Genomic DNA, 12,541 nt, shown 5'->3' with positions numbered 1-12,541 from the left:
AGATGGTGGCACATCAGGTCTAGAAATCCTTTATTTGAAGCTCTGCAGCTGGCTGGCTATCAAGGCTCTGCTCTGCTCTGTGTCACAGTGACTGTGACCCTGCAGGCGAGAGTGGATGTTTCCTCCTTCTTACTAGTATAATTCCAAACAGCACAATTTCTTATAGTCTAGGATTTTAAAGAGTAAACTTTCTCTGAACAAGAAATCAGTAGCCACTGAAAGAAGGGTTCATCATGACACTTTACTCTTGCAGTGTGTCCTTGGGAGAAATGTTGTTTCCTGTTAACTTGGCAGCCAGCTTTCTGTGTCTGTTATCCCAGCCTAGCAAATTGCAGGACAGATTTTCACTTTCTCAGAGCAGGCTAATTTTACTTTCTCACATCTGACTCATGCTATCCCGCCCCTACCTCACTGGACACCGGGCTTTCCCAGCCTCCCCAGGGCACCACCATCCAGACAGAGACCTGGGATCCTCCTTGTTGCCCACCTCTCCTCTCACTGTTCTCTCCCCTTCCAGCCCCGGTCTGTCTCCCCGTAAGTCCTGTACGTTTCCCCTCATGGATGCATCCAGAATTCATCAGCCACCTCCATTGCCACTGCCTCCACCGAGTCCAGGCCCCTGTCATTTTGCCTGAATCTCTGCTCCTGATAGCATTAACTCATTGCCACTCACCAGTCTGCTTTGTATACTGTAGCCTGAGTAATTTTTAACAATTCAGTCTGATTATGTCATTCCCCTGCTTAAGTCAGTTTTCAGTGGCTTCTCTTTGCTCTTAGGATAAAGACCAAAAAACAAACAAAACCCTGACCCAAACCCCCTACCACCCCAAACTTTAAAACTGTACCGTGGCTTGAAAGGATTTGTATTATTGGACGTAGCTCTGGCCCAGACTCATTTCCTTATCTGACTGCCTAGACAAGATTTGTCTTCCTGTTGGATGTTGTCATAGCATCCTGTACTTTTCCTTCAGACAGAATGGTTTTAGTCCCATCTTACAGTATAAATTGGTGGAAGGGCAGGGTCTCCCGTTATATTCTCTGTGCCTGGCTGAGTATTTGGTCCTAAGGGACCACCCAGCCTCCCGTTCCTGCATGCTCTTTTTTTAAAATTGCTGTGGTATCTCGTGAGGCTAGTGTGTGCTACAGGTCACTGGGTGTATAGGAAGGGAGGGTCGAAGTGGACCGGAGTGCTTGTGGGAGGCTTCACTGTGAACCTTGAACACGAGCTGGCCCTTGAAGACTTCTGCTTCTCTGGTCTGAGGCCTGGCCTAGAAGATGGCCTCCTAAGAGGCATCTTTCACTTAATTTTGGCTCTTGAATTCTTTTTTTTTTTTTTTTTTTTTTTTTTTTTTGGCTGCACTGCGCAGCTTGTGGGATCTTAGTTCCCAGACCAGGGATTGAACCTAGGCCCTTGGCAGTGAAAGTGCAGAGTCCTAACCATTGGACTGCCAGAGAATTCCTTGGCTCTTGAATTCTTATCACTCAGGTGACATGAAAGAAAACAAAAATCAACCCCCCCCCCGCCCCTTTATCTTTTTGTGAGGACTAGGTCTGATGGCCCTTCCTCGGCCTTCCCAAGGGCCTGTCTTCCCAGAGGGATTACACAGGGGCCATTGCTTTGAGAATGGGTCCCTTAGAGTCAATCCAAGGATCACGCGGTGGCAGCAAGAGCTGTTTGACCTGTGGGTTCATCCACCCTCTCCCTGGCCTGTGGTCCAGGACGGTTCTTGGCTTTGACCAGTATCAGAGTTGCTGTGTGCCTCCTGTCTTAAGCAATGAGAAAGGGCAACATAGGAGTGGATGCAGGCAGGGAGGAAGGAGAGGGAAGCCATACACCTGACTTTAGGGCAAGTTTCTTTAGGAGAACAGGTGTGGATCTTTGGATGGTGTGGATGGGCTCAGGCTGTACAAGCCAACCAGAGGACTTAGGACGGTGTGATGGGTGTCCGGTCGTGAATGGGACTTAATTCTGCCTCTAGCACGGTAACTTAGTTTCCTTTGGGAAACTGGGCAGTAGGTGGTGGAGTTTGGAATAATCCTCCAAGGGTGTTGCCTGAGAATCTTTGGGGAATAGATGAACCTTGAGGGCAGAGGCATGATTTATTAGAAGGGAAATGGAAAGATGTTTTAGGCTGGGGTAAGGCATGTAGGAAAGTCACAAATGGGAGCGAGCAGGATTGGTTGTGGGTTAATAAGCTAGTTTTTCTGCTTGACGTGGAGCAGAGATTGGGGTATAGCAGATGTCAGTGAATGTGAGCAGTTTATGCAAGACAGAATAATCATGGATTATTGTTTTAAATTTGGAAGGAGAGGCAGTTGGAAATTAGCACATGGAAATGACTTCAAGATAGTGATTAAAATGACATTTTCAGGGGAATGATTTTTGCATCTAAGTTAGGATAGGTTGAGGGCTTGGTTGGAAGGTGAAGAAAAATTAACGTAAAGTGCTCATCAAGGAAGGTGTGGACTTGACGTTAGGGTGTGGGCTGTGGCTGCATGGGTGGGGTGGACAGGACGTGAGAAGAAATGGTTGGTCTGGTTAGGCTCCGCAGTGGGCGCAGAGCTCAGCCGGGGAAAACGGGGAGGTAGGAGCGGTCAGTGCGCTGCTGCTGTCGGCCGTCTCCGCTATTCCCCTGTCTAGAACGAGGACAGCCGCGCTTGCCTCACTGGAGGCATCAAGCTTTACAGTGAGCTCCCCTTTGGCACGTGCTTGGTACAGGCAGGGCTGGGGCGCCCTCCACGGAGAGGACGAGGACGTCCTCAGGTGGAGGGGCCCCGGACCCTCGCGTAGTAAGCGGGTCCCCGTGATGCTGCAGCGCTGCACGGCCCTCCTCGCGGTGACTGCAGAGCTATACTTCGGGGGCCGGGGTGGGATCAGCACTCATAACTCCCGTGTTGTTCAGGGCTCAACTGTACTCGGTAAAAGTTCGCTCACCCCCCTTTTCTCTCATCCCTTCTAGTGCTCATTCTTCCAACAGTGAAGGACTTATTACTACATCAGCGCATGGCACGAATTTGTTTTAAACTGGGAGAATCCTGCTTTTTTTAAAAAAATAAAATTTTTTATGGTATATGGTTGTTCAATATGTAAAATAAATGAAAGTTGTATTTCCTGCATAATTATTTTAAAAATTCAGTTTTATAACATTTACTTTTAAAATCAGTGGGTACAATGAAGGTGTGTTTTTAAAATTTATTTATTTATTTTTGGCTGTGTTGGCTCTTTGCTGCCGCGCGCGGGCTTTCTCTAGTTGTGGTGAGCGGGGGCCACTCTTCATTGCGGTGCGTGGGCTTCTCATTGCGGTGGCTTCTCTTGTTGCGGAGCACGGGCTCTAGGTGTGCAGGTTTCAGTAGTTGTGGCACGTGGGCTCAGTAGTTGTGGCTCGCCGGCTCTAGAGCGCAGGCTCAGTAGTTGTGGCGCACGGGCTTAGTTGCTCCGCAGCACGTGGGATCTTCCCGGACCAGGGCTTGAACCTGTGTCCCCTGTATTGGCAGGCAGATTCTTAGCCACTGTGCCACCAGGGAAGTCCCCAATGAAGGTGTTTTGATGAAAACAAAAATTTAACATTAGACATTTTGGAAGACGGTTGCAGTACTATCCTCAGTGTCCAGTTTCTATTTTCATTTGTGGTTGTTAAGTAGCAAGAAAAAGACAAATCCCAGAGATAAGGAATTGCAAATGAGAAATGTTTTAAACAGCTCACCTTTCAACATGAGGACAGGTTTCAATTAAACTGCTCTTGAAGCTTGAAATCAGAGGGGTCAGATATTTTTGTTTCGCAATTAAGTCACCAAGTCTAAGAATTTCTTGCCTTTCTTGGTTGGCAGGTGTTCATTTTGGAGAGAGATGATGGCAAAGCCACTCAGCCCATTTAAATTTTCATTGTCTTATAGAAAACACTTTCCAAATGAATTACGTTGCATTTGAGATGTTAAATGATATAATTTAAAAACAACTTGCCACCTTAGTGGCAGTCTGTCAGATATTCACTCAGAGTCTCAGAGGCGTTGGAATTATTTAATTTTACATGTTGACGCCAAACATAAACTACAGTGTCATTACTGACATTTTAAAATCTGCAACATTAGTTTTAACTTAAAAAATTTATTTGTTTAAATAAATATACTTAAATGTTAGTAGAGTGCATATCAGCAATGAATACAAAGAAGTGCAGCCATGATATACTGGAGAGATATTTGACTAGGTTTTTAGCAGAGAAAAAAAGTTACTTTGTGTAATTTGAAATCTGTACAGCAGCACCTTACCTCTGTGAGCATAGTCCGGTAGAACCTTATGTGGTGATGAAGGTGTTGTATGATCTATGCTGTCTACGTCTGTTTTAAAAATAGCCGCTAGCCATCTGTGGCCAACTGACCCAGTGTCATTTATTGAAAAGACAGTCTTTCCCTCCTGTGCTGCAGTGTCTTTTGTCATAGTAGCTGGTTTTATGTGGGTCTGATTCTCAGTTCTTCATTAGCTCTGTTACTTATTTAAAAATTTTTTTTAAATACTAGTATTTATTAGTTTTTGTGGTCATTTTCTACTAGGTTGTTTTTTATTCTTGCTCCCTGGTGAAACTCTCTTGTTGTCTATTTCTGGAACGTATTGGTCACAGTTATTTCAGAGTCTAAGTCTGATAAATCCATTGTCTGGATCACCTGTTGATCTGCTTGTATTGTCTGTTTTTCCTGTTGGTAGTTCTGGTAATTTTTTTTATTGATTAATGGATTTTAAAAAATGAAGTGTGTAGAGGCTCTGGATGTTGATATTTTTCTCCAGCAAGGACTTTTTCCCCCTGGCTTCTCTCAGTCAGTTAGAATGGAGTCAGAGTAGTTCACCTAAATCCAGTTAGGGATTGAGCTGGTCCACGGCTGATTTCAGTCTTAGTTCGAGCTGGCCTGTTTCTAGTTCATTCTCCCTCTTAGGGTTTTAGTTCTTCAAGGGGGTCTAACTGAGAGCTTGAGTCATTTCCCAGAGTCCTTCCATCTAGGCGGGCCCTGCCTGACCTTCAGTTCTTTTTTCTTTTTCTTTTCTTTTTTTTTAATATTTATTTATTTATCATTTATTTATTTGGCTGCACCAGGTCTTAGTTGCAGTATGCGTACTCTCAGTTGCGGCATGCATGCGGGATTTAGTTCCCCGACCAGGGATCAAACCCAGGCCCCCTGCACTGGGAGCGCAGAGTCTTACCCGCTGGAGCACCAGGGAAGTGCCCTGACCTTCTGTTCTGACCTCTCCAGTGCCATGAGGTTGATGACAGCTCTGCCTGGCCTCCTGGCCTCTCTCCACTCACTGCCCGCCTGCCTCCCTCTGCAGCCCCCCTGCGCTTTCCCTGAGCTTCCACCTCCTCCAGGATCATGGCCTGCCCCAGGGCTCGGCTGCCTAGTAGCTCTGTACTCCGTGGCGAGATGCTCTGCTTAGCTTCGCTGCCGCTTTGCCTGTGCTGCTTTTGAATATGCAGATGCCTTGGGGAAGAGTGGGCTGGAAAGTTGGGCTTGCTCACTTCAGTGCATTTCCCTCTTCTCTAGGTCTTGGCTCTCAAGGCCTACGTGACTTGGTAACTCTCAAGTAACTTGAAACAACTTTTTTCTGGTTTGTTCACATTCTGCTTTCCTACTTATTCTTGGGGGGGAAGATTGATCTGCTACATCACCATGCTAGCTGGAAATGGTTCTTCCATGTATGTTGTTATGACTTTTAAATTGTTGAAAATGTATTGTGATGTCATACAGAAAGGACAGGCTATGGAGATGTTCCAAATTAATGGAGACTAAAGATACATGACAATTAAATGCAATACCTGATCCTAGACTAGATGCTGTACCTTGAAGGAAGAAAATGCTGTAAAGGGCAATTTTAGATCACTTGACAAAATTCTAATGTCCATGGTAGATTAGGTAAAGGTATGTTAATTTTTCTGAGGTTGACAACTGTGTATACTGGGTAACTAAGACATTATCCCTATTCTTGGAAAATGTTCACTGAAGTATTTAGAAGTAAAGGACCATGATATATGTAACTTACCCTAAACTGGCTGAAAAAATGTACTGTGTGTATGCTTGTGTATGGTCCAAATGATGAGCAAATGTGGTGAAATGTTAAACAGTACGTAAGTGTGGGTAAAGGGTATGTGGGTATTCGTTGTATTATTTTTATTCATGCAACATTTTGTAAGTTTGAAATTATTTCCAAATAAAACAGTGAAAAACATATTGTAAAATGGAAATACTAATTAAATGTTTACAGAACCATAAGCATCCCTGAGGCACTTGGGTTCTTAGCAGTGGGGTTTGAAAAGCACTGCACTACGTGATTTCTAAAGCATTTGTGGGGTGTTTTGAGATTAATTTCCCAAGAGTTTGATATTAATGAGAAGAGAGGGGGACCTCTGTTTCAGCTCAGAGAAGAATTATTCTGGCCCATAGAAATATGAACTAGGGACTTCCCTGGTGGTCCAGTGGTTAGAACTCCGCGCTTTCACTGCTGAGGGCGCGGGTTCGATCCCTGGTTGGGGAACTAAGATCCCACAGGCCGAGTGGTGCGGCCACCAGAAAAAGGAAAAAGAAAGAAGAAACATGAACTAGAGAGAGAATCGTTAGAGAGTGGGATAATCATTAAAGAGTGAGTGCCAAGAAGATATTATTTAATTTGACCAAAGGTTTATTGTGGCCCATATGAGATAATAAATACCAGAGTGTATCCAGTCCAGCTCCTGGCAGGAAACAGAAGGGGTAAACGGAGCATATCATGAAGAGATGACAGACCAAGGTGGGCAGGGTTTGGGGAACCAGCACAAGGGAGGCGAAGGCCCAGAACCTGGAAGAGTGGGGCGCCGTGGCCTCCCAGCAAGCGGCCAGACTGGCAGGAGGGTGGGTGCTGGGCAGGACCATGCCTCAGCTCGGAGGAGGAAACCACTGCTGCTTGAGCCTGGCAGGGGTAATGTAGTGGGGAAGTCGATGTCCCACCCTGCCTCCTGTCCTTGTTTCCTGTGGGGACCCACTGTCCAAATCCAACAGGCAAGGGAGCCGGTCGCTGTGGAGGTTGAGTTCAACCTCTTACCTCTCGGGACAGAGCAGGTTGGAGAGTGGATCTGAAGGGCGCGTGGAGACTGTCCAGAATGCTGGGGACTGGGAAAGGAGAAGATGGACTACTGCTGGGGGCTTAGTGGACTGAGGGGCAGAAAGGTAGCCAGGGTGGAGGGGTGGAGACATATGTTACTTGGACAGATCACTACCAACCACCCAGTTGTTAACATTGTATTTTATGCCAGTCAATGAAAAGCGGAAGTCCCTGACTCTTTGGTTTGGGAAATAACTTTAACAGAATTCGTTTGAGTTCAGCAAGGTTGATCTTAGTTTTCTGCGATAGAACTCAGTTGAAAATCAGTCAGGTAGGTATTCACTATATGCCTGGTATGTGTCAAGCTCTGCTAGGTGACGTGGGGATATAAAAAGGATAAGATCAGATCCTTTTCCTTGATAATTCACGGGCAGGCTGAGGAGCTCCAACGTGGAGGTGTGAAAAGGTAGTGCCAAGTACATTGACGGTGCCAGCATAGGACAGATTTCTATTAGTCACACGTTTTCTTCCTCTTATGAAAGAGTGCTCCAGTGGCCTTTACGTTAGAAAAAGAAGCAGATTTTTGGCAGCGCAGGAAAAAAAAAATTCTATTTCCATATTCTGGTTCCAACTCTCCTCCCCCACTCCCTTTGGTTTGTTTTAAAAATTTGACAGCTAATTAAAGTGTCGTTTGGCTGGAAATGCATTTAAACTCTTTAACTGAGGTTTTTTTGTGTGTTTAAATGAATCCCGGAATATTCTCATCTTTTCACTTTTTCAACTTACATTTTTTGACAGGCCGATTAAGTTAAAATGAGGTCTTTAGGGTGGGCCCTAATCCAATGTGACTGGTATCCTTCTTTTTTTTTTTTTTTTATTTTTATTTTTTATTTTTTTTTTTATTTATTTATGGCTGTGTTGGGTCTTCGTTTCTGTGCGAGGGCTTTCTCTAGTTGTGGCACGTGGGGGCCACTCTTCATCGCGGTGCGCGGGCCTCTCACTATCGTGGCCTCTCTTGTTGCGGAGCACAGGCTCCAGACGCGCAGGCTCAGTAATTGTGGCTCACGGGCCCAGTTGCTCCGCGGCATGTGGGATCTTCCCAGACCAGGGCTCGAACCCGTGTCCCCTGCATTGGCAGGCAGATTCTCAACCACTGCGCCACCAGGGAAGCCCTGGTATCCTTCTTAAAAGAGGAAATTTGGACACAGAGACAGAAGTACACGGAGGGAAAATAATGTGAAGAGACAGGGAGGAGGCCAGACAAAGGCAGAGGCAGGTTGGGGTTACACTGCTGCAAGCCCAGGGACGTCTGGGGCCACCAGAAGGTGGAAGAGACGGGGAAGGATCCTTCATCCACAGATTTCAGAGGGAGCATGTCCTTGCCAACAGCTTGATTTCACACTGTAGCCTCCAGAAAGATGAGAGAATACATTTCTGTTCTAAGCCACCCAGTTTGTGGTACTTTGTTATGGCAGATCTAGGAAACTAACATACCCTCCAAATCTCAGCTCATAGTAAAGATGGATTCCATCAGTAGCTAATTCTAAATTCTAAACCTATTAGTGAGAAGAATGTAAAAGTTGATGGCTATTAAAAAGCCCTTATTTTGGATTTGAGACTCTTTACTGAGCTATTTTGATTAAAAACAAATATTTTCTTTTTTCTTATTACATGAAATATCTGATAATTTATTAAATATTACAATTAATAATGTATTATAAACATGCCAGGTGGTAAAGGGTAGGAGAAATCGATCCCTTTTTTTATACTTTAAATTTCTTTAGCTGGGTTTTAGTCACCCCGCTTTTCATTTATGGCTCTCTGTACCCTTCCTGTGAATAAGTTGATAGTCATTCCATGTTATTAAAGCTATCAAAAAAGGATTCTAAGTTTCAGAAGATATATAGATGTTGAAATGGCCTGTGATTTAGGTTGTTTCTATATACTGATAGTCTGTCTAGGCCACCCTTTTACTCAGATTTCTCCTTCATTTTGAATGCTAAAGCTTAGCAGGTGAAATACAGTCTAGGCTGGGTGGCATCCTCTTCCTCGTTCTAATACTGAGGCTGGGTAAGGTAATGACCATGTATAATGTACTATATATGTATTATTTCTGTCCCTGATTTTTTAAAAAAATTGCAGAAGCAATATATCCTCTTGTAGAAGAATAAGACATATAATCAAAATAGCTGAGTTTTTTTCTTTATCCAAGGATTAGCTCTGGCTGTATAAAGAAGTGAAATTCATTTACGTGACAAGTATTTATAAAGTGCCTGCTCGGTGCCGTGTACTGTTCTAGGCTCGTGAGATGCATCAGAACACGTGAAGATCCCTGCCCTCACGTTTTAGGCGGCAGGCATGCCGTGTGGGCCAAGTTGAAAATGCAGGAAGGTGGTGGCAGTGCTCCCCTCTCGCCACAAGGCGGTGGCCTTGTTCAGCACAAAGCCACCACCTGCCTCCCGGAGAGCCTGGGGTGGGTGGGTTGACCACCCTGATACTGCCTTTGAATTCTGGGGGGTAGAGTGGGATGGTTTAACCCCGTCCCTTTGTTATGTTAACTTACAGTAAGGTCATAAGCAGCTCTATAGAGTGAGAGATTATGAAATTACCATAGTGAGTCTTTTGGGTGGTCATAATTAATTCCTACATATTTTTACACGTGAGCCATGTAATTTCCTGTCTTCTTTACCATGTTTGAGTAATATACAGTTTAGTAATAGAAGAGAAGAATTAAAAATTAACTGCAAAGAAAAAGTTTTACGCCACCAATGATTTTATCTCAGTTTTTGTTCATTTTTCTTTTTGTCTGTGACCATTTGCAGTTCACATGTCATTCATAATTATATATGTTTTCCTTTAACATCGTTACAAAAGGCAGATATGTATTTTTCAAAGTAAGCACTTGATTGATATAGTTGGTTTCTTGGGTGGCCAGAATTAGTGGGACAAAATAAAGAATTCCAGTGAAAGTCATGTTGTGGCATAATACATTCCACCCCAGCTTCTAAGAAACCCGTTTTAAGAGAAGCTTTGCCAGCTGTTTCACAATCGTTAACTGAATATTTAGCTTTAGGTTTTAATCTCCCTTCTAGGGCAAAGGGTCTCTAGAAAATGTAGGACTCCCTTTATTGTTCCAGAGCTTTTGGAATGCCTGCATTGTTCTTGGCACTGATCCCCGCCCCTCACCGCCAGTGTCTCTCCTGGGCTTTCCTTGCCGTCCCAGACCCCCAGGTCATAAAGCCACACCCTTTCTCTTCTGTCGGTCGGAGCTGCTTCTCGGGGCTGCCCGATGCGGCGCCCTCAGGGCAGGCTGCCTTGCACTGCCCTCCATTCCCCCCCGCTGTTTTACACCCCTGGGGCCGGGCTCCGGGCTCCGTTGTTTGCTGTTGCTGGCTGTGTGCTGACCTCGTTTTGTTGGTGGTGAGAGATGTGCCTGTTGCCCCGAAGCAGTCACTCTCAAAGTCTGTTCCCAGGCCAGCGGTATCAGCCTCACTGGGAACTTGTTAGAAATGCAGATTCTCAGGCCTACTTCAGAGTCCGAAACTGAGGATGGGGCCCGGCAGGCTGTGCTTGGACAAGCCTTCCAGGGGATTCTGATGCACAGGGAAGTTTGAGAGTCACTGCCCCCAAGCAGTGCTACTTTAATTAAGAAGTTACACCAGTAGCTCTGAGCACAAGCCCCTCCTTAAATCTTGGTATATGTTAGCATTAAAACTGATGATATCTTAGTCCTTGACGTCAAGGCACTTAAAACTTTAAAGTACCTGTTTCTTTGCTTCTTGAATGTCAGTATTTCTGTAGCATAATATTTTTTATTTAGAGTTGACAGTACGGTTGATTTCAGATTTATTAACATGGATGTCTTTCGGGACTTTTGTTGGCCCTTTGAATCATCACCTGAAGGAATGTGGTGGAGCGGGAGCGTTCCCGACCTCCCATCTTTCACTGTGGCCACCTCTTGTCTCCATTGCCGCTGCTTTCACTTCTCCATTGACTGCGGCGGCAGCTGTTCCCGTGCAGTCAGTCTGCCCGTGGTGAGACGAGCTTTGTGAATCAGCCCGACTGGCACCGTCTCCTCACTGAGCTGCCTTCTGCTTTTTATGGAGCAGATACAAGTCTGTGCCATGAGACAGTCGGCTGCTCAGCCCTGCCTTCAATCCTTTAAATAACATGCTTTCTTAAAACCTTGAGTGCAAGTCTGGCAGTAAAATGAAGTCTTAAGAACAGAAAACAGAAAACAAAAAGGTGCTTTCTGCCATGGGCAAAAAACTGACAAAAACTTAAAAAACAGGACTTTTAGAATATTGGTTATTCAAGGACTGGTGTTATGTGAATAATCCTATCTAAGAAATCAGGTTTTCCTAAGAGAAGATTAAGCAAAATGGATGCTTAGGAGAGATTAGTGATTTGAAATACTGAGTATTCTTATGTCTCTTCTAGACCTGGAAAGGAAAGAGCAAGAGTTAGAGCAACTGAGAATGGATTGTGAGCACTTCAAAGCCCGCCTGGAGTCTGTGCAAGAGGACAGCGTGAGCGAGAAGAAGGTATGATGCTCACAGGGTCCGTGTAAAGTGCCAGCTCTGTGGCCGTGACCACAAAGCGGTGCAGGCCACACTCCAGCCCTTAAGCCTCAAGACATTGCATTTTTACATGTATTTATCCCGAATGGATTGGAAAATAGTTGATCGTTTGGATTTACAACCATTTAATGTGGGGGATTATTTACTTGGTGCCTTTTAATAGTCACTTACTGTTAATTCAGTGTCTAAAAGCCCGATCCAAGTTATTAAAACTCATAATAATCTTGAAAAAATCATGCGTACGATGATTTATAATCAGAGATAGATATATTAAATAGAAATATTTGTAATCAACTTCGCACATCATTTACTGATATTTTAGAAATAACCAATTATATTTCATTTTAATATTTGGGGAGACTAATAATATTTCTTAAAAATTATACATTTTTTTGCATGGAATAAATTATTTCCTCTTCTATAAAACTAGAACTCTTCTGCCACTTCTGCTGAAATTTGGAGCTTGAATGAATTTTTATTTTTGAAGAGTAAAGTAGTAATAGTACTAGTGACAGAAGCTAGGATGTGTTGTTAACTGTGTGCTGGCAGGTGGTCAGCAGCTGTCCATGCATCTCACTTGTTTCTCCCAGCACAGCTGGATCAGCATGTGTGTTAGCCTGCAGGAGTGTGAGGAGGCTGGTCCCAGGTCCCACTGCCGCGCGCTAAGCTTTGTGTCGTGCTACCTCCTCATGTGGAGGAGTTCTGAAGGTTTGTGGCTACAGTGGAGGTTTTCCAAAACTGGTGGATTTTGTATAGCCTTTATTTTTCCCCCACGTATTTGTTAATTGTTTATTTATCAAGAAAAACTATTCCTTAGCCCAGATATTCATAGTTCTTAGTTTCATAGTTTAGGAACACAGGTAAGTGACAAACTGCCATGGAAATCAACCCAAAGACATTC

General features: G+C 44.3%; 1 protein-coding gene across 3 annotated transcripts in view; it reads left to right on the top strand.

Annotated features, from left to right (window-relative positions):
* LOC118894138 (heat shock transcription factor 2 binding protein) overlaps positions 1–12,541 on the top strand; it is a 91,699-nt gene that overhangs the window by 4,253 nt on the left and 74,905 nt on the right. For all 3 annotated transcript variants that reach the window (XM_036849929.1, XM_036849928.1, XM_036849930.1), the window contains one exon: positions 11,501–11,604. In XM_036849929.1, coding sequence (XP_036705824.1) covers positions 11,501–11,604 — 104 coding nt within the window. The remainder of the gene's footprint in view (positions 1–11,500; positions 11,605–12,541) is intronic.

Source organism: Balaenoptera musculus, chromosome 4, assembly GCF_009873245.2.
Source record: "Balaenoptera musculus isolate JJ_BM4_2016_0621 chromosome 4, mBalMus1.pri.v3, whole genome shotgun sequence".
Lineage (NCBI taxonomy): Eukaryota > Metazoa > Chordata > Mammalia > Artiodactyla > Balaenopteridae > Balaenoptera > Balaenoptera musculus.
The sequence above is the reverse complement of the archived record's forward strand: the minus strand, read 5'-3'. Positions and strand labels throughout refer to the sequence as shown.